A 27,787-nucleotide genomic window follows, 5' to 3' on the forward strand; every position below is an offset into this window, starting at 1 on the left:
TGCTGCAAACTTTCTCTCCTGCTCAGGATAGTCCCTCAACACAGAATGAGCTGCTCCAAATGTCAATAGTGCCAAGTTTAAGAAGCCCTGGTCTAGAGTAGGAACCAGCGTGTGCACCTAGAGGAACCCATCAGTGCTGTGATAGAAGCTCCTAGCCTGCTGCCTGGCATACCGTGGGCAACCATTATCAAGGATTGGAACTGAATTCAGCGGAAGGCAGCAGTGTCCACTAGGACATTGAACTAGGATCTCAGCCCCAGAGGGACCAGTTTCCATCTCCTTAACCAGCAATGCAGAACTAAACCATGAGTCATGAAATCAGGAACAAGGAACTGGTCTTGGTCCGAGATTGTACTGAGCCATGCTCATAGACATCAGTTTTCCCTTGGCCCATCTTAGCATTCCGGGCAGGCTCAGCCAGGTTTCTCCAGCTCTGGGGAGCAGAGTCAATGGAAGGTTTGCTTTAGGGCAGTAGATGGTGGCCTGCATCCCCTGGTCAGGCTACTGATGCTTACTTCCATCTTGCTCACCTTGTCTGTTCCAGCACAGGCTCTGAGTATAGGTGGAGGAGAAAGGCAGTGTTGGGGCAGAACCCCACCCTCCTCAGCTCCCTGCAGCTTCTGATTCACTCCAAGTACCCCTGGTCAGGATGGGGGTGCCACTCTTACTGCAAAGAAATCACTTGGAGCAGGCATTTCCTGTGTCTTTCCTTCCAGCTTGCTGGCTGGGACTTGGCTAGATCTCATGTTCCTCTAGCTAACTGTCTCAAATGCCCCTTAGTGAGCAGATGTCAAGTTTACTGCCAGGAAGGGCAGAACAGACTTCCCTTTAGTCTTGGAGTTGAGCTGAGCCTCTTTACCCCTAAGGACAAAAACATCATGGCCAGGCATTGCCTGGTTTAGCACCTCACCCTATGGGCCCATGCTAGGGACCCTCAAATTTGTACCCTGACCAAAGAAAGGTGTAGCAGACAGATTTCAGGTTCGCTGAGATGAACTTCCAGACAAAGCACAGTAATGGAGGCAGGGATATTTATTGAAGCTTACAGATCCAGGGGTAGTTCCATAAATGGCAGAAGAAGCTGGCCTGCCTTCACAGGACCAAGTGGAGAGAGAGAAGCACAAGCCTCAAGGTCAAAAGTCACACAGCAGGGCTGGAGAGATGGCTTAGCGGTTAAGCGCTTGCCTGTGAAGCCTAAGGACCCTGGTTCGAGGCTCAGTTCCCCAGGTCCCACGTTAGCCAGATGCACAAGGGGGCGCACGCGTCTGGAGTTTGTTTGCAGTGGCTGGAAGCCCTGGCGTGCCCATTTTCTCTCTCTCCCTCTATCTGTCTTTCTCTCTATGTCTGTCGCTCTCAAATAAATAAATAAAAAATGAACAAAAAATATTTAAAAAAAAAGTCACACAGCACACTTTTGCAACTCTGGCTAGGTGCACTTTGCATATCTTTAGACTGAAATCTGAAACCCACCACCACACCTAAAGATCCACCCAGTGACATTGCCTCCAGCCAGGTGGCTGCAGAATGCAAACTACAAACAAATAAACAACTGAATATATTGGGGGCTATATATTCTATTCAAACCACAGAAGGCTAGGACTCCTTACAATGCACTCTTCCAGACACAGAATGGCCTGGATAGCCATGCACTTGCAGTGTCTAGTGCTACCTACCCAAGATCAGCATAATAGGAGGAAAAATGATGACATCAAAGTAAGAGAAAAAAAGTAAGAGAGACTGATTGAGAGGGGAAGGAGGTATGATGGAGAGTGGAGTTGTGAAGAGTAAAGTGTGTGGGGGAGGGGGAGGGAATTATCATGGTTTATTGTTCATAAGTATGGAAGTTATCAATAATAAAAAATAAAATTTATACCCTGGATGTTACCTTCCCCATCTGAAGGGCACATTTAATCTTTTTCTTTTCTTTTTTTTTTTTTTTTGGTTTTTTGAGGTAGGGTCTCGCTCTAGCCCAGGCTGACCTGGAATTCACTATGTAGCCTCAGGGTGGCCTCAAACTCATGGTGATCCTCCTACCTCTGCCTCCCGAGTGCTGGGATTAAAGACATACGCCACCACGCCTGGCTTTCAATCTTCATTCTATAACAATTTGTGGAACACCTATGGTGTGCCTGTGTCATGGCAGGCACCATGGCCAGCCATGTCCCTTGTTTTCTCTCCTATAGCACTTCCCTGGGAAGGGAAGGTCCCTAGTCCAAGGAGGAGACTTGGAGGTACTCCTGATTCCTCTTCTATCTTCAGTGATTTCTGCTGGTCAGTCTTCTTAAATATCTCTGGAGCATGTCCCTCTGCCCCATGCTCATCAAAACTGTCAGGCGTAGCCCCACCACACTGTCCCTGAGCACTGCTGTCATCCCCCCTCTATCTTCATCCTCAGGGCCTCCTCTGTATGGCCTTCATACTACCCTCCAGTGGTGAGCAACTTCTATGTGAAAAGCACATCAGATCAAACCCCCACCCAAACGTCCTTCATTAGGTTCTGACAAAGGCTAAGCCTCAGGGTTCTCAGTCCCATAACAGCCCTGTGGATGCAGACTGGCATTATGGTTCTCTGTTTTACCCTCCCTTCCACACATCCACATTCAGGTCATACTGAACTTCTTTTGGACATACCAGTCACCCTGGCACTCTGCCTGTACCCTGGTGAGCTATTCTGCTTCTTCATACACACTTCCTCCCTTGTCCAAATGCCGTTTCCCTTCACCCTATGTCTGCTCCACTTACAGATCAGTCCTTTCTTCTGAGGGCAGTATAGTCTTAATAATCATCTATGCTAGTTATTAAATTGAGTAAATAAATGAACTAATGTAACTCTCTAATTATGGAGGATGAATGGTTCTGAGGTAGAAACTTCCTTAAGAGCAGAAACATGATTTTTTTCTTTTCTTTTATCTTTTTTTAAAAATTTTTGTTTTTTGAGGTAGGGTCTCACTCTAGTCAGACTGACCTGTAATTCACTATGTAGCCACACCTGGCTTTCTTCTTTTGACTTTTTTTTTTCTTTTGACTTTTTGATAGTGTCTCATTTTGTAGCCCAGGATAACCTTAACTGAACTCAGGATTTTTCTATCTTTGCCCCATCCACTTCTGGGATTTTAGGTATGTATCACCACATGGAGCTCAGAAGCACATTTTCAACTCAAGAACAGCACTGTAGAGGGCTAGGAGTATGTTGCTGCCTCTACCACTCACTAAATCAGTAGGCCTCTCTTTACCTCTGTTTCTGTAAAATGGGGTTACGACTATCGTGTTATCTATTGCTGTATAACAAGTCTTACAAAAATTTAGTGGCTTACAGATAACCATTTTACTGTGGTTCATGATTTGTGGGTCAGAAACGTAGGCAGGGCTCAGCTGGGCGACTCTTCAGCTCCTTGGGGGAACTGATTCCATCACTGGATGGTATCAGCTAGAGGCTGGTCTGGTCTAAAGAATCCATGATGTCTTTCTCAAATATAGTTCCTTGATAGGGAAAGCTAAGCAGCTGGAGTCAGCAGGCCTGTCTCCCTCCTGGGTCTCTCTCACTTCGTTTCCAAGTCTTTTTCTCTAAGCTGGTGGCAACTCAGAGCTTTTAGAGTCCAAGTGAAAGCTACCAACACTCTGAAAAACATGGAGCTGTTATAATGTAACTTCTGCATTATTCTGTTGGTCACAGAAGTCATAAGATAGCACAGATTCAAGAGGAGAGACAATAAGCTCCACCTATTAAAGGAAGGAAGACATGTCAAAGAATATATACCCTTAATCTGCTACACTGTGATGCTCAAATCAAAGGATTCACATGTAGAAGAGCAAGGTGTAATAGTTCATACCTGTAGCCCCAGCAATTGAGAGGCTGAAGCAGACATTGTAAGACCTTGTCTTGAAAGGATAAAAGTTGCCCTATTTCTGCTGCCCTGTTTTCTAGTTGCTCTGCTAACCTGCCTTTTTAAGCTTCTGTAATATGGCTTGCTTGCTGCTGCACTGAATCACAGAACTGCCATTTTGCAACTGCCTCCATTTTGTAAAAAGTATACCATGAGGACCTGACCTTTTGTACGCCCTACCCAATGCCTAAATTCCAGGAACTCGAGCTGAACAATCAACACCTAGTTCCTCATAAAGACACAACCAATCAACGGTCAACACATATCTGAAGTCCCTAGACACGAGCCCACCCCGTGGGCCCCACCCAATCAGAAGGACCCACGGCTGAAAAGCCCCTATGACTGTGCATACCTGTGGTTTTAGCCTTTATAAGCTGACCAAACTCGTGGCTAGGGGCTCTTCACCCCTCCTGCGAGAGGAATCAGTGTTGAGCCCCGATGCATCGGATTCAATAAACCTCGTGCGGTTTGCATTGAGAGCGTCCTGCGTGAGTGTTCTTGGGGTCGCGTAGACAGCCCTGAGCGGGGACCCCTCTGGGGAACCCCACAGTCTCAAGCCAGGTGTGGTGGCACATGCCTTTAATCCAAGCACTCAGGACACAGAGGCAGGAGGATTGGTATGTGAATCCGAAGCCATTTTAAGAATATATAGTGAATCCCAGGTCAGAATGGGTTATAGCAAAAAACCCTACCTCAAAAAAAAAAAAAAATGCTTTTTCAAAACACTGAAAAACAGGGTTAGAGAGATGGCTTAGTGGTTAAGGCACTGCAAAGCCTAAGGAGCCATGCTTGACTTCAGATCTCACTTAAGCCAAACACACAAGGTGATGCAAGCATACAAGGTCATACATGCGCACAAGGTGCTGCATGCATCTGGAGTTTGATTTCAGTGGATAGAAGCCCTTGTGTGTCGGGCACTGCCAGGCATAGGCTGGAGCCTTCAGGAGAGGGGCCTGAGCTGCCAGGCATGGCTAAGGACCCCCAGGCTACAGGAGGGCACTCACTCTCTAAGCTCAGCACACCTGAACTTAGGCTTTGCCCATAGCCCGGTGACCTTTGGCCAGTTGCCTAGGAAACTCCTACTCCTTATCAGCCTTCAGATAGCCCATCCCCCTGAGGCCCTAGATCACCTGTCCCTCTCCATTGCCTATGTGCTAGAATGAATGTCCTCATATGCTAATTAGGCATCAGAAATGAACTTGGTATGTCCAGTCCCCTTAGGGTCATCCCCCACACCCTCAGATGCTTATAAACCCATTTCCCCTGACAATAAACTAAGAGAACTGTTCATACTGAAACTCTTCCTCAAAGTCTTTTACTTTCACATGCGCACCCACCTGGTTTGCCTGGGCATCTTCGGGAGACCATGACCGGCCCCAGAGCAAGAACCCAGGAACATAAACTGGTGCACCAGTTCTCTCCCTTCTCTCTCTGTTTCTGTCTTTCATAAAAAATTATTTAAAAAAAAACACTGAGCCTGGGTTACCTGACTTAGTATAATACTTTCCAGGTCCATCCATTTTTCTGCAAATTTCATAACTTCATTTTTCTTTACCGCTGAGTAGAACTCCATTGTATAAATGTACCACATCTTCATTATCCACTCATTTGTTGAGGGACATCTAGGCTGGTTCCATTTCCCAGCTATTATAAATTGAGCAGCAATAAACATGGTTGAGCATGTACTTCTAAGGAAATGAGATGAGTCCTTTGGATATATGCCTAGGAGCGCTATAGCTGGGTCATATGGTAACCCAGGCCCAGAAAGCCAAGCGCCACATGTTCTCTCTCATATGTGGATCCTAGCTACAGATGACTGGGCTTCTGTGTGAGAATGAAAATACTTAGTAGCAGAGGCCAGTAAGTTGAAAAGGAGACATAAAGGGTGGAGAAAGGAAGGGAGGAGGATACTTAATAGGTTGATATTGTATATATGTAATTACAATGATTGTAATGGGGAGGTAATATGATGGAGAATGGAATTTCAAACGGGAAAGTGTGGGGGTGGGAAGGGAGGGAATTACCATGGGATATATTTTATAATCATGAAAAATGTTAATAAAAATTTAAAAAAAATAAAAAAAAACACTGAAAAATAAATAAACAATTCATATAAAATGCTTATCAAATAGCTGCTATTTTTAGTCTAGTTTCTTACTCTCTCTCTTACTGTAGCTATTCAAAGCCTGACACTAGCAAAATCTCACTGAATTTGTGCGCCATAACTCAGTAAAGGAAGAGACCTATGGACCATGTTCAAGGTTGGGAAACACAAACCATAAGCCACATTCTACACACTGGGGACCTGCAGCAGTCTAAGACAGTGGTAAGAGACCAGAGTTGAGAGGCCCAGCAGAGATCAGCAGCAACAAAGACTCAACACATTCTTGGGTATGCCCCAAACCCTGCGAGGGAGCTCCCTTATTTTACAGGTGAGAAGACCAAGCTCCTGCCCAGGTTCAAACAGGTAGTAAGTGACCATCAGACTTCAAACCTAAGTCTGTTGTATGTCCGCCCTTCCCCTGACCCTGCCATTTCTCAAAGGAAAACATGGACAATCTCCACGGCATCTTCCCAGCGAGTGTCAGGCTTTAAGTCCTTAGGTGCCCACTAGGAAGTTCTTTTTTTTTTTTTAATAATTTTTAAAAATTATTTATTTATTTATTTGAGAGCGACAGACACAGAGAGAAAGACAGATAGAGGAAGAGAGAGAGAATGGGCGCGCCAGGGCTTCCAGCCTCTGCAAACGAACTCCAGACGCGTGCGCCCCCTTGTGCATCTGGCTAATGTGGGACCTGGGGAACCGAGCCTCGAACCGGGGTGCTTAGGCTTCACAGGCAAGCGCTTAACCGCTAAGCCATCTCTCCAGCCCAAGAAAGTTCTTCATGATCCAAAAGGTCAGTCAAGAATAGCTTCCAATCACATCATGCACCTGATCTCTCCAGAAATCTACAGCTTTACATCTCGTGCCAAGATTCCAATTTCATTTTGTTTGTTTCTTCAGATATAGCTTTTCATATAAGAAATATAACAATTATAGACAAATATACAACATGTCTACCCCAATACACACGCATACAAAGAGTTCTTTGAGGTGGATGTTTCCAGATGGAAACTGTGCAGCAGTGTGCTGGCCAATGTGTAATAGGCAGCTGTCAGGGGTTGGGCGAGGCTGGAGGTGCACAGTAGGTTCTCCCCAGTGGATCTTGGTCAGCTCCAGCCCTGCCGGAGGCCCAGACCAGAGACAAGCCCCCACGCACTCAGTCATCACAAGGCGCCCCTTCTGCCCAACTCAGGTTCTCCACCTTGAGCACAAAGCCCTTTGCTACACTCCCATTAGCTTGTTCTTTGGACTCTGAGGGCCATTTTAAGTTCTTTATCAAACAAGTCATCTGTCCAAAGAGGAAAGGCTGACACAACCATGCCAGGGGAATTAATGACTCTAGTATTTCTGTTTTACTTCCCTCTCTGCTGGCCTTCCCTGCCCTTGGCTTGCAGTCAGGGAGGTTAGAGTGGAAATAACCTGGCTTAGGTCAGAGCCTTGACAAGTGTTTCGGGTCTGGGCTGAATCCCAACTTACATTCTTGAGTGTGATTTCCTCAGCCGCAAAGTGGCCAGCATCCCATGTCTTTCGTAGGTGATGAAGACAGAAAGGCCCAAAGCTGCACGGTGCCTGCCATACAGCAAGTCCCTAACAAGTGGGGCCGAAGCCTGAAGAAGAGCTAGTCTTCAAGGTCTAGTGAGGGGCACGGCTGGGTTTCACCTGGAGGCTCCTGCGCTTCTGTCGATGCCAATGGCAGCCTTGGACTGGGAATTACATGAAAGGAACAGTCCAGCAGGGGAAATTCCTCTGGGATAACTTCCCTAAAAGCTGATGATGTAAAAACAACTAAGAGCAACAACGACAGGCACAATAAAATAAAGGTTGGCTCAGGTCTGCCAACAAGAGCAGTGCAAACCATTGATTGATTCCAGATGGGCCAGGAAAGATGAACATAAAACTCCAGTCCATTCCTATGGAACTTTTCAAACACTGCATGATTTATCTTTTAACCTTGTTAAAATGCAAATTAACATAGCTATTCCTGCTCTATTTTCATTTCATTTTAATTTTGTAAAAGGTCTATTTATTTGAGAGTGACAAGGAGAGAGAGAAAAGCAATGGGCTCCAGGACCTCCTACCACAACAAATGAACACTAAATGCATGAACCACTTTGTGCATCTGGCTTTACATGGGTACTGGGGAATCAGACCTGGGCCCTGGGCCCACAGGCTTTGTACATAAGCACCTTTAACTGCTGAGCTATCTCCCAGGCTCCTCCATTCATTTACTTCTGATCTGAGTCTTAATATTCAAAGTGAATTCTTTTTTCTTTTCCCCTTTGGTTTTTCAAGGTAGGGTTTCACTGTAGCCCAGGCTGACCTGAAATTCACTATGTGGTCTCAGGGTGGATTCAAACTCATGACAATCCTCCAATCTCTGCCTCTGCAGTGCGTGCACCACCATGCCTGTCCAAAGTGAATTCTTTTTTTTTTTTTTAATTTTTTTTACTTTATTTTTATTTATTTATTTGAGAGACAGAGAGAGAGAGGCAGAGAGGGAGAGAGAATGGGCGCGCCAGGGCCTCCAGCCACTGCAAACGAATTCCAGATGCATGTGCCACCTTGTGCATCTGGCTTACATGGGTCCTGGGGAATCGAACCAAGGTCCCTTGGCTCTGCAGGCAAACGCCTTAACTGCTAAGCCATCCCTCCAGCCCCCAAAGTGAATTCTTATAAGCAACATGTGGTTGGGCTTTGTTTCCATTCTGACAAACCCCGTTTCTTACTGGTTGCATTTAGAACACTGACATTCAGTCATTATTGACATTGTTGGCTTCTGTTTTGGAAACAAAGTGTCCACCAAAAAGGTTCACGTGTTGAAGGCTTGGTCCCCAGGAGGTGACACCACTGTGAGGTGACTGGATTACAGGGTATTAACTTCACCAGTGGATTAATACAGTCATGAGTCCGTAGCTGAAAAGCTATTAGAAGTGAGGGGGGTGCTGACTGGAAGAAGTAGGTCTCTGGGGCATGCCTTTGAAAGGTATATCTTGTTTCCAGCCCCCTTCTCCCTTCTAATGCTTTTCCCGAGTTGAGCTTCTGCCTTTACCATTTTCCTGTTCGCTAAAGGAAGGCTGACACTTGCAAGTCAGGTCTACTGGCAGCAATTCCTCTGCTTTGTGCTTGAACTTCTTTATGTTTAGAGACTCATTTTGCAGGAAATACTCTATTTCTCTGTACCCTCTTGCTTGAACGAATTCTGAAGAGAAGCTGGTGGTATCTTCTTTCCTTCTTTTTTAAAAAAAATTTATGTTTATTTATTTATTTGACAGAGAAAGAGGGAGGGAGAGAGAGAGAATGGGCGCGCCAGGGCCTCCAGCCACTGCAAACGAACTCCAGACACATGCGCCCCCTTGTGCATCTGTCTAATGTGGGTCCTGGAAAAATCGAACCAAGGTCCTTTGGCTTTGCAGGCAAACGCCTTAACTGCTAAGCCATCCCTCTAGCCCCCTTCCTTTCTCTTTTAAAAAAATGTTTTATTTCTTTATTTATTTGAGAGAGAGAGAAAGAGGAAGAGGCAGGGAGAATGGGCATGCCAGGGACTCTAGCCATTGCAAATGAACTCCAGATGCAAGCGCCTCCTTGTGCATCTGGCTTACGTGAGTCCTGGGGAATCGAACCTGGGTCCTTAGCCTTTGCAGGCAAATGCCTTAACCACTAACTAACCCTTCTTTCCTTCTCTAAGTGAGCGGCTCTTAGCCCGGGCTTTGTGCACTATGCTTTTCCTAGACTTATACTTTTAAAATGACACACCTGGGGTGGGGGGTAGGGAGTGGGGACATGGGGGGAGGGGTTTGCTTTGTTTTCATGTTATTATTATTACAGGCATTCAGCCTGCCCAGGGTTTTCTGACCTTTCAGGATCCATGGTTTGGGTTCTGACAGTAATTTGGGGAGATTAATTCTTTAAAACTTCTGTTTCTTTCTTTTTTTAAAGAAGAGAGAGAGAGGCAATGAATGGGCGTGCCAGGGCCTCCAGCTGCTGCAAATAAACTCCAGGCACATGCACCACTTTGTGCACCTGGGGAATGGGATCCGTGGTCCTTAGGCTATGCAGGCAAATGCCTTAACTGCTAAGCCGTCTCTCCAGCCCAACACTTCTGCTTCTTTCTCTGTCTCCCTGTGGTCCAAGTATGTGTGTGTCACACTTGTGATCACCCACAGTGCTTGAGCACTCTTTTCTGTCTTTATTCTCCTCCTCCCCACCAGGGTCTTACTCTAGCTCAGGCTGACTCACTCTGTAGTCTCAGGGTGGCCTTGAACTCACTCGATCCTCCTACCTCTGCCTCCCGTGTGCTGGGATTAAAGGCGTGTGCCACTGTGCCCAGCTTTCTCTTTGCTTTTCAATGCTGGTTGCAGGGAGTCTTTGCTTAGCCTTTTGGTCTACCAGTAAGCCCCTTGGAGGCATTCTTCATTTCTGTGCCTGTGCTTTTGAGCTCTGGAATTTATTTATTTATTTAAAAATTTAATTTTTATTTATTTATTTGAGAAAGAAAGAAGTAGAAAGTGAATGAGAGATAGAGCAAGCGAATGGGTGCGCCAGGGCCTCCAGCCACTGCAAATGTTATGTGGGTCCTAGGGAATCGAACCAGGGTCCTTTGGCTTTGTAGGCAAGCACCTTGACTGCTAAGCCATCTCTCCAGCCCTAGAATTTTAAAAATATTTTATTTTAATTTATTTTTTAGAGAGAGGGAGGGAAGGAGAGAGAGAGAGAGAGAGAGAGAGAGAGAGAGAGAGAGAGGAGAGAATGGGCATGCCAGGGCCTTAACTGTTGAGCTATATCTCCAGCCCTGGAATCTCTTTTTGGCTGTTGCTTACTGGCTTGTCCCATTAGAGCCCTAAGCATCTTTATCATGACTGTTAGAATTCCCTGGGCGTCTAGTCCCTACATCTTTGCCAGATATGAGGAAGTTCTAATGCTTGCTCTCTCCCAACTGCTTTGCCTTGTTTTCCTCCTGATGTTCCAGATGAAAGGGACCGCCATACACAAATGTTCTGCGATGTGGTGGTGATGGGTGGGGGAGGCGAGTCCTGTGTGAAGGTTTCAGTGGGTTAGTGATTCTGTGACTTTCCCTGGTGCCTCCCTGTCTTCCTCCTCTTGGTGGGACAGTCACGGAAACCGGCAGGTCCTCAGTCTTTACGTCCCTCGAGCAGCTCCTCAGCCAGGGTCTGGCTTCCCCGCTTGCCTAGTGCCTGGAGGTCTGCACCGTGGGAAATGCATGCGCCTGTCAGTGTTCTGGTTGTGCATGCAGTGGGTTCCCTGTGATCCCACCTCTCTGAAGAATCTATTTGCTTAGCTTTATTTTTAAAAAAAGATTTATTTTTATTTATTTATTAGAGAGAGAGAGAGAATGGGCACAACAGGGACTTCAGCCACTGCAAATGAACTCCAGAAGCATGACCCTGCCTTGTGCATTTGGCTTATGTGGGTCCTGGGGAATCAAATCTTCGCAAGCATGCGCCTTAACTACCATCTCTCCAGCCCTGCTTAGCTTTTCTTTTCTTTTCTTTTTTTTAAATTATTTATTTATTGGAGAGACAGAAAGAGAGAGAGAGAGAGAGCGAATGGGCACTCCAGGGCCTTTAGCCACTGCAAACGAACTCCAGAAGCATGTGCCACGTTGTGCATCTGGCTTACATGGGTCCTGGGGGATTGAACCTGGGTTCTTTGGCTTTGCAGGCTAGTGCCTTAACTGCTAAGCCATCCCTCCAGCCCTTGCTTAACTTTTTGCTTGTTAAGATAGAATGATTGCTTTCAACTTCTTACATAAGAGGCAGAACCGATTCCAGGCTTTTGGTCCCTAAGAACCAGGCCCCATGTGATGAAGGGAGTGGTTAAAGATGGATGGGAGCTAAGTAACATGTGTGTGTGGTGTTGGGGATTGAACCTGAAATGGGAAGGAGCCTCCACCATCTCTCCCTCAAGCCCCTGAGCCTTTCATATCAATCACCTGCTACCCCTGGGCCATGCCCACAGACCGTGGCAGTAGTGGTTCAAGAGCAGCTATGGGGGGGCCAGGCCCTACCATGCACAGGTCTTATTAACCAAGATCACAGTCCACTTCATAGCTGAGAAAAGCAAGGCAGAGGGCTGAGCAGCAGCACTGAGATCTCGCGCACGGATGAAAGCGATGAGGCGCGATCTGGACTGGGGCTCACTGGGCTCTGAAGACCACTTTCTTAGTCTTTCCAGTTCAGGCTATCTCTCTGTACAAGCGTGAGGTGGTGGTTGGAACCATCTGACCAAGGTCCTGGTGCTGATGAGTGCCTACAACACAGCGTCCCCTCTGCAGGGAATGGGGGATTCACCTTGCCAGATATAAACTCTACTCTTAGAAGCTTCTAGCTTGGCAAGAAATGTATCATCGCCATACACCCAAGAAGCTCCTCTCTGATGAGTGGAGTTAAGGCTTTAATTTAATATAATACAGCTGAATTAATTTTTATTTTTTATTTTTTTTGGTTCTGGGAATCAAATCTTGACCTCACTCATGTGAGGCAAGAGATCTACCACTGAGTAGACATTGTAGGCCCAAGGTCTTCACAAGAGACCTTAAACAATGCCCGGTTCACTTGCCCTTTCACCTCCTGCCACGTGAGGACACAGCTCAGCTCTCTGCCCCACCATAGGATGGAGCAGTAAGGTGCAGTCATGAGGCCGAGAGCAGCCCTCAGCAGACAACGGATCCTGCCTGTGACTCAGTCATGGTCTTTTCAGTCTCCAGAACTGTGAGATTGATATGTTTGCTTTTTCGACCTTACCAGTCTCAGGCATTTTGTCAGAGTGATTCAGATGTGACTCAAATACACACTGACCAAGAATACCTATGCCCAGAGCTCTCCTGACATAGGAAGCCTGGCCCTGGCATCTCCTGTAGTTATACTCACAAGGGGTGATTGAGCAGAGGCCCCACCCCCTGAAAGGTGGCAGTTCATGTTCACACCCACCACAGCCACCTGTGACACCAACTCATCCCCCTCACCTTCCTCCTCTCGCCTCTGAAGTCTCGTGTTCTAGATCTTTCTCCACCTCTGTCAGGAGCCCCATGTAAGTCCAGTTCTCTCAGAGCAAAGCACACTCCTTCCAGCAACTCTGTCCACATTCACTGGAGAGGCCCTGTCCCACCCAGAGGGCTTCCCTTCTTACCTATGGAGCTTTCTACCCAACTAGGGGTTCTCACTTCCCACTCAGAGGATACTCCTTGTCACCTTGAGGGCTCCCTTCCTACAACAGTCTCTGCTTCCCACCCAGGAACCCCCTTCCAGCCAGCAAGGACCCTCTTCCCATGGCGGTGAGCTCCATGCTGCCCTCCTCTTAGCTAATCCAGTACCTGTTCCCAGGCAGCCATCGGATTGTTGTTACCTTGGACCATTTTCTCCCATCCCTTCTTCCTCTTCTCTGTTTTTTTTTTTTTTTTTTTTTTTGAGGTGAGTCTCACTCTAGCCCAGGCTGACCTGGAATTCACTGTGTAGTCTCAGGGTAGCCTCGAACTCATGGTGGGTGATCCTCCTACCTCTGCCTCCCGAGTGCTGGGATTAAAGGCATGCGCCACCATGCCCAGCAATCTTCTCTGTTTTGACTGGTCACTGTCTGTGGTAGTTTGAATGTAAATCCCCCATAGACTCAGGTGTTTTATTTAAAAAGCTGGTAACTTGGATCAACTTGGTTGGAGGAGGTGTCAATGGGGACAGATCCTGGGGTCCAGCACCTTAGTGTGTTTGGGAGCAGGTGGGATTTCCAGCTTGAAGGTAGGCAGAAAGGTATGAGCTCTTCCCCAAGTCCCTGTTCGCGGCTGGTTTTGCTTTTGTTGCATTTGGAGTTTGCTGGCTGGTGATGCTCTCTCTCTCCTTGCCTGTAATGGAAGCAGCTTCTCCCAGCACTGATGGAACGTCTGTCCTGGGTCTGTAAGCTTGGAATAAACCTCTTCTTTCTGTAAACTGTGTCTGGATTGGATGCCCATCCCAGCAATTTGAAGCTGTCTACAACACTGTCCCTTTCAGCTGTCACATAGCCCAGTGCTTTGGAAGTGTGATCTTATTGGGCCTGTTCAAAACGTTTGTGTGACATTATAAACAAAATCCATACTATGCTCTCTGCACATTCCCTCTCAGTCTGGTCTCTGTATCCCCTTCTGGTCACTTCCTTGCTAGCACACCCTTGCCCTGGACCAATCACTTCCTTGTCTCTGAGCTTCAAGGTTGGCTATGGCCTCACACCCCAGACCTGCTCCCCAACTACTCTTCCTCATAATTGTTTTTCAACCTCCAGGGCTCAAAGGGGGCCCAGTCATTTCCTCCAGTCAAGAGTCATCAGCTTTGAGGCTCCAAGACCACGCCAACATCCTGGCCCTTAGGAAGGACAGTCAGCCTTGTGTTTGTGGCTAAGTGTGCCTGTGTCTGTCTACACCTTGGTCTAATGTCAGAGGTTTTTCAAGGTAGGGTCTCATTCTAGCTCAGGCTGTCCTAGAATTTATTATGTACTTTCAGGGTGGCCTCGAACTCATGGCGATCCTCCTTCCTCTGCTTCCCGAGTGCTGGGATTAAAGAAGTGCACCACCACGCCCAGCTCCAAGATGTATTACTTTTTTGGTTTTTTTTTTTTTTGATTTTTGAGGTAGGGTTTCACTCTAGCCCAGGCTGACCTGGAATTAACTCTGTAGTCTCAGGGTGGCCTTGAACTCACTGCGATCCTCCTACCTCTGCCTCCCGAGTGCTGGGATTAAAGGCGTGTGCCACCATGCCCGGCTTTTTTTTTTTTGGTTTTTTGACGTAGGGTCTCACTGTAGCCCAGGCTGACCTGGAATTCACTATGTAGTCTCAGGGTGGTCTCAAACTCACGGCGATTCACCTACCTCTGCCTCCCGAGTGCCGGGATTAAAGACGTGCACCACCATGCCTGGGTCCAAGATGTATTTTCTTTCAAAGTCAGGCATAATGGTATACGTGATATACAGCACTCAGGAGCAGAAGATTGAGAGCTCCAGGCCAGCTAGAGCTGCACAGTGAGATCCTGCCTCAAAAAATTTAAAGATGGGGGGGGGGCTGGAGAAATGGCTTAGCAGTTAAGTGCTTGCCTGTGAAGCCTAAGGACCCCAGTTCGAGGCTTGATTCCCCAGGACCCACGTTACCCAGATGCACAAGGGGGCACATGCGTCTGGATTTCGTTTGCAGTAGCTTGAAGCCCTTTCTATCTGCCTCTTTATCTCTCTGTCACTCTCAAATAAATAAATAAAAATTAGCAAAAAAATTTAAAAAAAAACTTAAAGATGGGGCCAGAGAGATGGCTTAGCTGTTAAGGCCTTTGCCTGAAAAGCCAAAGGATCCTGGTTCAACTCTCCAGGACCCATGTGAGCCAGATGCGCAAGGAGCACATGCATCTGGAGTTCACTTGCAGTGGCTGGTGGCCCTGGCACGCCCATTCTCTCTGTCTCAAATAAATAAATAAATAAAATATATTTTAAAAAACTTTAAAGATGGGTGGTGGAAGCAAAACAGAGAGGGAGGGAGTTAGCAAGCTGAGTACAGAGGCACATGCCTGTAAGTCCAACATTTGAAAGGCGGAGGCAGGAAGATAGTGTATTTGAGGACAGCCTGAGCTACACAGAGTGAGACCTTGTCTCAAAAGCCAAATAACACCAAAAAAAATGTCAGTTAAGTTAGTTCCGCAAGGTTTCACAATTTTTTTTTTTTTTTTTTTAAGGGTTAAAGGTTCTTTTCTGGGTTGTTTCCCATCTTGGTACAAACCCAGGCTTGGAAGCTGGAAGGGGGATGAAAGCAGAAAGGAGCTAATTGCGGCTGCATTAGCCTGTGGGTCCTAAGCAGCGTGTGATTCCTGAATTCCTCAGAGGAGCCCTTCAGGGATGGGCAGGGCAGGAAGTGAGGGGTGTGGAGGTGTGAGCTGCATGGTGCTGCTCCAAGCTGTGGTGTGCACCCAGCGCTTTCCACATACACGTTGACTGTGAGGACATTTCCAGGAATGTCTGCATGTTGAGCTAAAGCTGCCCCATGCTTCCTGTGGGCCAGACGACCCTGCCTGGCTCCCTCATGGGCCTCCCAAAAGCTGTGCACATCACCAATGGGGAACAAGAAGATAAAGTAACTTGTCTGATTTCATGAAGAAAAGCCTAGAATAAGACAGTCATTTCAAAGCACACGTTCTCAAGCTGGAGAGATGGCTCAGCGATTAAAGGTGCTTTGCTTGCAAAGCCTGACAACCTGGATTGATTACCCAGTACCCACATAAAACCAGGATCACAATGTGGCGCATGTGTCTGGAGTTTGTTTGCAATGACAGGAGGCCCTGGCACGCCCATACTCATTCTCCCCCCACCTCGAATAAATAAAACAAATAAATATTGCCTGCAAAGTTTATGTTCTCAAAAAAAAAAAGAAAAAAAGCATGAGGTGGTTGTGCCGACAAGCTTGCAGGATCCTCCACGAGGCGATCAACACTGTCTCCTGCTGAAATGCTGATGCTGCCTTCTTCATACCAACCCAGCCTTTACCGGTGACAACCACTCCTCACCTGCTCCCGGACTTCACCCATCTTGATTCAAAACAGGTGACTGAGGAGAGACCTCAGTCTAGGACAAGACTCACTCTCAAGCAGTCTGGCGACGCTCTGCCCATCTTATATGGCTCTCTACTGCCCAGGAGGACTCAGCCCGGGAATCTCCTCCCGTCCAGTGATGGTCTCCAGCACATTCAGCGTGAGGATGCGCCGCGTTGGCCCAGGACGCAGGCTAGTTTCCCAGTGCTAATCAAGGCAACTTGCCCTAAAACTATACTACTGAGAGTGGGAGGTTTGCTCGGGGTGAGAAGACATCTCCCTGATCTGGGCCGGCTTTTCTGAAGTTAGGGTGTGTGGGGGGGGTCAACAGACAGAAAGGACCAGGCAGGAGAGGAGTGGGGGCTGGGGTGACCGTGCGTGCTGGGCGGCTCACTTCCTGCACGGCCAGCCCACACCACCGTCCCTCACTCAGGGTTCCTCTGCTGCGGATGGGGTCAACTGATTTTCTTTCTCTTTGTTTCTAAGGTCACATGTATTTTCCTAACCCACTGGGCAGGGAAGTGGCGGCTGTCACCACTTTGTGGAACTTTCCAGAGCCATTATGGAATTCTGCTTTTTTATTTTTTTCTTTTTCTGTCGTGTTTTCTGTCTCAGATGGGTGGGACACTACCAGCCACACTGTTGTGAGAAGATGTTATGTCATGAGATAAATACATTCATATTACTTTGCATAAGTACATCATGGCCATACATAGACCACTAATACTTCCATATATCAGGGTACCAGCCACTGGTGGTTAGGGTTGTTACCACTGCAATATTGGCCCAGCTGACTGGCTTAGGGGTTTACAAACAACAAAAAAAAAAAAAAAAAAAAAAAAAGGCTGGAGAGAGGGCTTAGCGGTTGCCTGCAAAGCCCAAGGATCCCTGTTCTACACTCCAGAACCCACGTAAGCCAGATGTACAAGGTGGCTCATGCATCGGGAGTTCGTTTGCATGGCTGGAGGCCCTGGCGTGCCCATTCTCTCTTTCTCTCTGTCTGCCGCTCTCAAATAAATAAAAATTAAAGAAAAAAAGCCTCTTCACAAGTAACCAGGAGGTACTCCAAAATGCCCAGAAATGCAGATGTGGTCAAAACAAACAGTGCCGGGCCACAGCTGAGGCTGACCACTCATTTTCGGGGCATTCCCTAGTCTCTTCCCCTCACCTGCGCTCTGGGAGGGAAAGCCCAGAGAGCTCCTCTTGTAGGCCCAGGCCTTTCTCTTGTCCACTTCCTCCTCAGTCTACCACAGCTGTTAGCCATCTCAGCCACGGTGTCTCTCATGTCTTAGGCAACCTAGACACACTCCCAGGACCTCCAAGGGAGGTGCCATCTTTATCCCTACCTCACAGGCAAGAGTGCTAGGTACTGGAGAGACAGAGTTCCTTGTTCCTGGTCACACAGGTAGCAAGAAGTAGAGCTGGGTTTTGAATAGGTTATGTGGTTTCCACAGTTTGTGTTGGGTCCAATGCCAGGAACAGCAATAACAATACAGAGGTCAGTGAGACGATCAGCAAGTTGCCTGGGAAGAGAGGCCTTGCCCTGATGGTGGACAGCAGGGAAGGAGGTTTGGGGGAGCAGTAGAATAAGATAGGCAATGAGCAGATAAACACATGCAAATGTGTGGACATCCGTGTCTTGTGGTGAATGTGTGTGAATAAAGATTGAAGAGTTAGGTTATACAAAGGACCTTAGTTTGGGTTTTGTTATCTTCTGAGCAAAGCTGAGCATTGATTTTTTTTTTTTTAATGATTACTTATTTATTTATTTTGGTTTTTCGAGGTAGGGTTTTGCTCTAGCCCAGGCTAACCTGGAAACACTATGTAGTCTCAGGGTGACCTCGAACCCTCTGCCTCCCGAGTGTGAGTGCTGGGATTATAGGCGTGCACCACCACGCCCAGCTGATTATTTATTTATTTGTGTGTGTGCATGCACGCGGAGGTCAAAGGACAACTTTTCAGTCAGTCTTCTGTCTTTCTGTCTCATTTGAGGCAGGGTTTCTATAGATTCTCACTCTGCTGCACTAGCTGGGAGCTTCTAGAACATTCCCCTATCCCTGCCTTCTTTCTCACAGTTGGCATCAGCATGCTGGGTTTACAGATGGCTACCAGGGCTTGCGGCTTTTTACAAGGGTCTGAAGATGGCGCTCAGGCCTGCTTAAGCTATGAGTGTTTTATCCATTGAGCCACCTCTCCAGCCCATAGCGCCGGGTGTTTCTTTTTCAAGATTTAATAGGCACATGGCCCTGGCAGGAAGATAAGAACCTAGGGTACTAACTCTTTTTTTTTTTTTTTTTTTTTTTTTGAGGTAGGGTCTCACTGTAGCTCAGGCTGACCTGGAATTCACTATGTAGTCTCATGGTAGCCTCGAACCCACAGTGATCCTCCTACCTCTGCCTCCCTCCCTAGAGCTGGGATTAAAGGCATGTGCCACCACTCCTGGTTTAACTATTTGAATGTCCTTCTTTGTCCCTTGGCCTCATCTACATTCTTGTGAGGCTCCTACTCCTCTTTGAGGTGCCTCTGTGGAATTCCTTGTAAAATCCTTTTTGAATAAGAATTCTGATGAGCCAGCATAGCAGAAACCTCCACCAGCATATCTGATCACCCTACACAATGGATCAGGTTTCCTCTTCTCTACTATCTCCTGGGTGTGTGTGTTGGGGGGGGAGGTCTGGTAAGTATCCTGCTATGTCAGTTGGGACACAGCCTCATCCCTTACCCTCCTGATTCCCCAAGTAATTTTCTATCCATTGCCCCTCCCCCCCACCGCCACACCTTGCTCAGCCATAAATTCCTATTTGCTTGTGTTGAGTCTGGATTTGGGTGAGTTCTACACCCAGGGCTCATTTTCCTTATTGCAATGGTTCGAACACCCGACCAAGACTCTGACAACTGTAACTACTGTCTTGGCTCCGGTTTGACTTTGACAGGCTTCCAATTGGAAACGAGACATGGGATCAGACCTGCTACCCTGCTTTCCCCGGGGCACACTGTATGTGGGGTATAGAGCCAGGCAGGCAGCTAGGACAAGAGCATGGGACAAAGGAACTCCAGAGGCTGCTGGGCCAGCCTACTCCTTTGTATCTTCTCCAAGAAGCCTTCCAGGCCAGGCTTTGAAATAGAACTCCTTTCCTAGGCCCCTGGGGCATCTACCCTGTTCTCACACCTTTCCACTGTAGGTGCTGAGATTCAGGTCAGTGGGGGGACCCAGGTTCTTAACAGCCTGGAGGTAACTAATGTTTCCCATTTAGTTCCAGAAAGCTGGTTGTTCCTGCACCCCTGGACTCTAGGCCAGGAGCAGGTGACCTGCTGGTCATCTCAAGTGGGGCCCTAAGCAAAAGTAGGGCCTGTATGGTCCAAAATACCTGTGATGAACTCTTTTTCCTGGCTGAATGAGAAAGGACTCAGTTCCTTTAGGAACAGTAGACTTCCCAAACAACTCCCTCTTCTGGGTCATCAGTGTACCTGGGTGGTTTGGGGTAACACTCCACTCCCTTTTTTTGAGAACTCCACTTCACCCTTCCACTCCACATGATGGAGGACTTGTTTAAGTTGACAATACAAACGAGGAACATTTTCTCTAGCCTCACCCTCTCCAACCCCCTACCCAGGGAGCAAGCAGAATCCTAGCAGTTTGTTAAAACCTAAGTGCTGGGAGATGAGAGAAGGCGGACAAAAGAAAAGTAACGGGAGAGATTATGATCAAAACATTGTATGTACGTGTGTGAAAATTGTCAAGAAAAAGTTGGTTAAAAAATCCAAGAGTCCATTCTCTCTATCTCAAATAAATTATATATATATAAATATATATATATATAATATTATATATATATTTATATATATATATTTTTTTTTTTTTAAAGAAGGGCTGGAAAGATGGCTTAGTGGTTGAGGTACTTACCTGAGCAGCCTAATGGCCCAGGTCCTATTTCCCAGTACCCATGTAAGCCAGATGCACATGTGGTGCATGTGTCTGGAGTTTGTTTGCAGAAGCTACAGGTTCTGATGCATTGTCTCCCCCCACCCACCCTTAGCTAACTAACTAAATCTGCTTTTTCTGGGCATGTGGTTGGACTACATTTCCAAATCTCCCTTGCCGTTAGGTGTGGCTATGTGACTGAATTCTAGCCAACAGAGTGTAGGTCCAGAAGACACCCTTTTAACCCCCTTCTTTCCCTCCCAGCCCATTGGCTTGCAGCAGCCCTAAGAGGCAGAGGTCACGTGCTGAATGTGGTAGAGCCACGAAAGTCTTGCAAGTGAGAAGCTAGCTTCCCACTTTAAAAGCCACAACGTGTCACTGTAGCAGCTAGAAACTCTTCCGTGCATCCACGTTCCCCGTATCATGACTCTCCCGGTGACCCCGCGTCTTCCTTTCTCACTGTCTCCTCCGTCGGTCTGAAGCGCACTGAGAAGCAGGCACTGCGTGCTCCCGCCACAGGCTGCACAGTCTGTAACTGCGTGCACAGGACATGACTGGGTGGCGTGTTTTGCTCATGCTGTGTGGCCGGGGTCGATGGAAAGCCCTCTCCCAGCAGAAGGAACCAGCGCTGCCTTCACTGTCTAGAAAACTAGCCGTGAATTGGGCTAAGTACATACACCTTCCCCTCTTCAAGACACAGCCTGAACGCTTCCGGCTTTTGGACACCAACCCGATGATCCTCTCCACAGAGATCTGTGCCCTCTGTGCCCCTTGTCAGCCAGGTTGTCCCAGTGTGTAACATCAGACACACTGCACAGCAAGGGATGTCTGTCTCTCCTGCCCTAGTCCAGGCCCCATGCCCCCCAACCTGACAGGAGGCCCTCAAGGCCAAGACCTGTCGTACTCATCCAAGCATTTGCATGTGTCTAGAGAAACAAGCATGGGAAAAATCTAATGAAGCTTCTTTAATTGCTGTCTGATTAGGGGTAAAAATCTTCACGAATCACCCTGGAGCCATTTCTAAGGACATTAGCTGGTGCTTGGAATATTCCATGGATTCCTGCCACAGGTCTTTTGGGTTTTACATCTTGCCAGGGGTACACATGGCCTCTGAGAGGAGGGGGGAAGGCTGGTTCATGCTGTGTGAGTCCAGCAGCCCAGATAAGGCCTAAAATTCCTGCCAGGTGTGGTGGCACACACCTTTTAAAAAAAAATATATTTTATTTATTTGAGAGAGAGAGAGAGAATGGGCGTGCAACAGCCTCCAGCCACTGCAAACAAATTCCAGATGCATGTGCCACCTTGTGCATCTGGCTTATGTGGGTTCTGGAGAGTCGAAACTTTGGTTTCACAAGCAGGTGCCTTAACTGCTGAGCCATCTCTCCAGCCCCCTAAACTTAAGCATGTTAGTTATTTAGATCAATACAAACCCAGAAATCAGGCAAGGCAGTGCATGCCTGTCCAGCAGCAGGGAGTCTGAGGTGGGTTTGTGAGTACAAGGTCAATGTAGACTGTATAGACAGTTCCAGGCCAGCCTGGCTTAAAGACCCCCAAGCACTTTCTTCCTCAGCCCAATTTTACTCTGGCAGTCGTATGCACACCCAGGATTTTTGCCTTTTTAAAAAATATTTTATTCATTTATTTATTTATGAGAGAGAGAAGGAAGAGGAATAGGAAGAGGAGGAAGAAAGCAGATAGAGAAAGCATGGGCTTGCTAGGGCCTCCAGCCACTGCAAACAAAGTGTACCTTGTGCATCTGGCTTTACGTGGGTATAGGGGAATTGAACATGGGTCTTAACTGCTAAGCCATCTTTCCAGACCGGCTTTTGTCTTTTTTGTTGTTGTTGTTTTTAAGGTGGGGTCTCACTCTAACTCAGGCTGACCTGGAATTCACTGTGTAGTCTCAAGGTGACCTCGAACTCACGGTGATCTTCCTACCTCTGCCTCCCGAGTGCTAAGATTAAAGGCATGCGCAGCCATGCCTGGCCTGGTTTTTGTCTTTTGAGGTGCCTATCCATTTGACCCTCTTAAAGGCTCTGAGATATAAATAGTCCATTTGACAGAAGAGAAAGCTAAATTCCAGATGTTATAGGATGTGTGTCAGATCATGGTTTGAGGATGTGCTGGGACCTTGGACAGATAACTCATTTCCTCTCATTTTCTTCTTCCCTGCCTCCAACATGTGAACATGTGTATTCTGGCTGAACTGACTTGCTTTTTTTTTTTTTTTTTTTTTTTTTTTTGAGACAGTGTTTTGCTATGTAGCCCTGAAATTATGTAGACCAAGCTGGTCTCAAACTTGTGGTAATCCTCCTGCCTCAGTATTCCAAATGTTGGGCACCATTATATCTGTTAAGTTTGACTTATTTATTTATTTAAGAGAGAGATAAAGAGGGAAAGGAAGGGAGGGAGAGGGAGAGAGAGAATGGACGCACTAGGGCCTCTAGCCACTATAAACGAACTCCAGATACATGGGCCACCTTGGGCATCAGGCTTCACATACGTACTGGGGAATCAAGCCTGGGGCCTTAGTCTCTGTAGGCAAGCACCTTAACCACTAAGCCATCTCTCCAGCCTCAAACTAGACATTTAAGTGATAAACTGCTGAGTTTAGAATAAGCCTGGCCAAGCATCACCCTTCTAACTTTTTTGTTTTGCTTTGTTTTTTGTTTTTCAAAGTAGGGTCTCACTCTAGCCCAGGCTGACCTGGAACTTACTATGTAGTCTCAGAGTGGCCTCGAACTCATGGTGATCCTCCTACCTCTTCCTCCAGAGACCCTTCTAATTTTAAACACAGTGGACACAGAGGAGTTTGTGGCTAGCAGGTACCACATCTGCAGCTGCAGCTGCTAGGAGGGAAAGGCGAGAACTTACTGGATTTTTCTTCTTTGATGGGGTACTCCAGCACCTCAGAGGAGCTGTCCTTCTGAGAAGGGAAGTGGACACAGAGCACCCGGCGCTTCAAGCTACTGTCCCGACGGACCAGGAACATCTGAAATGGAAGCAGGTGGCTCTATAACTCAAAGACGTGGGTGCAGACCGGGTGGGGGAGGTAACAGTGAGGTGGAGACCATCTTTAGGGTTTCTGGAACACCAACACCGGTGAGTGGTCAAGCTTCCCCCAGGAGTAAGCCAATGCCCCAAGAGCCATGTGGGCCATATTCAAATCGAGGCTGCTAAGTCCTAATTTCTCATTTGTCCTGAGCATACCAACCACTGATGTTGCTCACGGGGTACTGTACAAGGCACATGGGGTGGGGGCTCCACAAGCCGCGCCCCACCTTGGAAGTGCTGCTTCTCACGCAGCTCCTTCACATCATAGTCTAGAGCTGGTTGAATTTCTGCTCTCATGCAGGTACAAGACACATTGACTTTTGGGCAGAGGCTTTTTGCCCTTTGCCTAAACAAAAGAGGTGGGGCTAGAGAAATGGCTTAATGGTGAAGGTGCTTGCCTAAAAAGCCAAAGGACCCAGGTTCAATTCCATAGGACCCATGTAAGTCAGATGCACAAGATGGTGCATGTGTCTGGAGTTTGTTTGCAGTTGCTGGAGGCTCTGGCATGCCTATTCTAATCCCCCCCCCCCCACCTTAAACAAAAAACAAAAACTAAGAGGAAAATTCTTTCCTTCTCTCTCATTTTCCACCCACCCAGAGACTGAACCTAGGACTTTGTGCATCTTAAGGAAGCACTCTACCACTGAGTGACATTACCAGCCCTCTTTGTTATTTTTCTTTGTTTTGACACAGGGTCTCAGTAACTTTCCCAGGCTGGCCTTGAACTCACTCTGTAGCCCAGGCAGACTTTGAAATTGTAATCCCCCTGCCTTAGCCTTCAGAGTAGCTAGATTTATAGGCTACACCACAAGATGCTGTTAAAAAATGACCAATACTTGGGCTGGAGGAATAGCTTACCGGTTAAAGCATTTGCCTGCAAAGCCAAAGGACCCAGGTTTGATTCCCCAGGACCTACGTTAGCCAGATGCACAAGGGGGCGCACGTGTCTGGAGTTTGTTTAACGTGGCTATATGCCCTGGAGCACCTATTCTCTCTCTCTTTCCCCCTCTTTCTCTGTCAAATAAGATAAAATAAAATATTAGAAAAATGACTAATACTTAATGTAGAGCTCTCTATGCCAGGGTCTATCAAGATATGTTACATACACTAGCTGGCTCCATCTCCATCACCCCGTGATGTGAGTTTCGTTACCTCCATGATACACATGAGGAAGGTGAGGGCCTGGTCATCAGGGCCTACTCCCTCAGGAGGGTGTGTGGTGACTGAGCAAATGCCTGGGCCCAAAGGCTGCACTTGGCAAGGTCAGCCTGGCCAGGGTGTGCTGGCTGTGAGGAGAATGGGATCCAGCCCTTGGCCACTGCTGTGACCTCCATGCCACAAAAACCTCTCTGCGCAAACCACAAGTGATGCTCCGTGAGGCTTCCTCCAGCTGAGCTTCCCTCTGCACTGACGGGACCACCCTGAGGGTCAGAGAACTGCTGTGTCTATGCGCGACTGGGTGAGCACTGGCTGAGCTTGGCGTCTGAGCCAGAAACATCCATTCACAGCCTCCCAGGCTGCACTCCCTGTTCAGGCAGTGGCTCCATTCTAGGTAGAGCCCAGAGGTAACGGCCTCTCCTGGGAAATCTCAATGCCAGGCCTCTCCCTGCCAGTCACAAAACTGCTGTGTTACATGTCCTTTTTAGTCTTGGCTGGACTTGTCCTGGTTCACCCTTCCTTCCCAGGTGATGCCTTCTGGAATGTCCCCAGTCTCTTGGGGCACACTGCCCAGGAGAGGGGAAGGGCTTGGCCAGCATCCCCTTCCTGTCACCCTCACTCTGCCGCTGGACTCTGTGTGCTCCTGGCTCAGGCCCTGAGTGCCTGTCTGGAATCTGTCAAACCAGGAGTGTGGCCAAACTGGGGAGGACCGGCTGGGGAGCGGGGCCACTGGGACTTCCCCGAGCATGACGACATGGCCTCGAGCATGGGAGACTGGAAGAAACTTCCTGTTAGGCTCCAAATTCTTTTTTTTTCCCCCTGCCTTCTTTAAATTTTGTTTTTTATTTGAGAGAGAAAGAGAGAGAGGAGAGAAAGAGAATGGGTGTGCCAGGGCCTCCAGCCACTGTAAACGAACTCTAGACGCATGCGCCCCTTGTACATCTGGCTTATGTGGGTCCTGGAGAGTCAGACCTGAGTCCTTGGGTTTTGCACGCAAGCACCTTAACTGCTAAGCCATCTCTCCAGCCCTCTTCCCTCCTGCCCCCCGCTTTGCAAACTAGGGTCTCACTCTAGCCCATGTTGACCTGGAATTCACTACATAGTGTCAGGATGGCCTCAAACTCACAGCGATCCTCCTACCTCTGCCTCTGAGGGCTGGGATTAAAGGCGTGTACCACCATACCTGGCTCCAATTTCTTTTTATTATTATTATTATTTTATTTTTTATTGACAACTTCCATAATTATAGACAATAACTCATGGTAATTCCCTCCCTCCCAACTTTTTTTTTTTTTTGAGGTAGGGTCTTGCTCTAGCCCAGGATGCCCTGGAATTCACTATGTAGTCTTAGGGTGGCCTCCAACTCACAGTGACCCTCCTACCTCTGCCTCCCAAGTGCTGGGATTAAAGGCGTGCACTACCACGCCTGGTCAATTTCTTCTTGTTTTTAATATTAACTTTTATTTTATATTAGTTATTGCAGGTTATTCTCTTTTATCCACTTGCCCCAGCTCCCATTACCCTGGAGACCCTCCTTAATGGGGGATTATGGTTTCAACGAAGGGTCATGAAGGCCTCAGTCAGTCCCTGTAGGGGTGCGGGAAGGGGAGGAGGACAGTGCATCAGGATACCCCTGTCCCCTCTGTGGCTCTTACAACCTTTCTGCCCCCTTTTCCACAATGTACTTTGAGGCTCCAAATTGTGCTGCATGGCTCCTGGTTCCTAACCTTCCCATAACAGTGTCCTATCAGCCTCACGTACTTGTTAGTTAAACGTGGCATGGATGGCACCATTCCTGATTCACAATAGCCGGCACAGACCGCCTCCCCAGTTATCCCCGAGCACCTTACCCCAGTGCGCCAGATCCTAGGGACCCCACTTAGTTCTCATGCTGAATCTATGGGTGATGTTGCCATTCCCGTTTTGTAGATGAGGAAACTGAGGCGGAGAGAGGCAAGTCATGCTTGACATCACAAGGGAGGAGGTATTGGGGGGCTGGGTTGGGCTTCAGGCCCTCGGACTCTGGATCCTGGACACGGTCTGTCTTTCCTTATACACACACACACACATACACACACACAGCACTTCTGGGATAGCCATACAGTGAGCCGAGTATTTTCTGAGCCAAGGTGGGACAGGAGGTAGCAGCTTTCCACACGAGCAGGACAGGGTGAAAAGCACAAGAGAGCCAGGAGCAAGCGGAAGTGGTAAGGGGGAAGGGAGAGGGAATCGACATCCTGTCGACTCCCTTCCAGAAGCTTCCATTGCCCTTGCTCCCTGCCACAGACAATTCCTAGGTTCCCATCACAGATGTATCCTACACATTATCCTGAACTTGAACTACCCCCAGGATATCTTTCAAACAGAAGGAACTTTTGTTTCTTCTACAGAGGTCAAGGTCAACCTGCCTTTTTGCCCATCAGACTCATGGGAACCAGGACTGTTCATGTACCAATGAATGTGTGGGTGAGTGTGGCATAACAGAAAATACAGATGGTCCTTTGTCCCTAGTTCTTGATGGAGCTTCAAAACCCTGGGAGAGTTTTTGAAGCAGGGGTCTGTCATTCACAAGTTCCCCTTCTGACCAGGATTGACGTTACGCCAACAGGAAGCTACCAGGAACCTCCAGTTTCAGAGGAAGGCCACAGAGACCCAGCACGGGATTCAGGCAGTGGCAATTCCAGCCCCACCCCTGACCTGGGGGAGGTGAGCTGGGTTGGGATGGGTTCCTTTCCGCTGCAGGATCTGGTGGCACTGTAACTCCAGCACGTAGGAGGTAGAACCAGGAAGATCAGGAGTTCAAGGCCATCCTTGGCTGCAAAGTGAGTTTGAGGCCAGCTGGGGCTACATGAGACCCTGTTTCAAATAAGCAAACTTGCATATATACATACCATCTGCCTGGGTCTCAAGACACTTCCTGGTTGGTGATACACTGATGTGCAGGGAGAACTCCAGACACATGCACCACCTTGTGCATCTGGCTTACGTGGGTGCTGGGGAAATCAAACCTGGGTCCTTGGGCTTCATACGTGAGTGCCTTGACCACTAAGCCATCTCTCCAGCCCCAGTGTCTCATATTGAACCCAGAGCTCACTGATTCCACTAGTCTGGTTATCC

General features: G+C 47.8%; 1 protein-coding gene across 1 annotated transcript in view; it reads right to left on the reverse strand.

Moving 5' to 3' along the window:
- Positions 1–27,787, reverse strand: part of Rin3 (Ras and Rab interactor 3) — a 130,319-nt gene that overhangs the window by 54,120 nt on the left and 48,412 nt on the right. Inside the window, exon 3 of the mRNA XM_004649326.3 lies at positions 23,333–23,450. Coding sequence (XP_004649383.1) covers positions 23,333–23,450 — 118 coding nt within the window. The remainder of the gene's footprint in view (positions 1–23,332; positions 23,451–27,787) is intronic.

This window comes from Jaculus jaculus, chromosome 7 (genome assembly GCF_020740685.1).
Source record: "Jaculus jaculus isolate mJacJac1 chromosome 7, mJacJac1.mat.Y.cur, whole genome shotgun sequence".
In the NCBI taxonomy this organism is placed as follows: Eukaryota; Metazoa; Chordata; class Mammalia; order Rodentia; family Dipodidae; genus Jaculus; species Jaculus jaculus.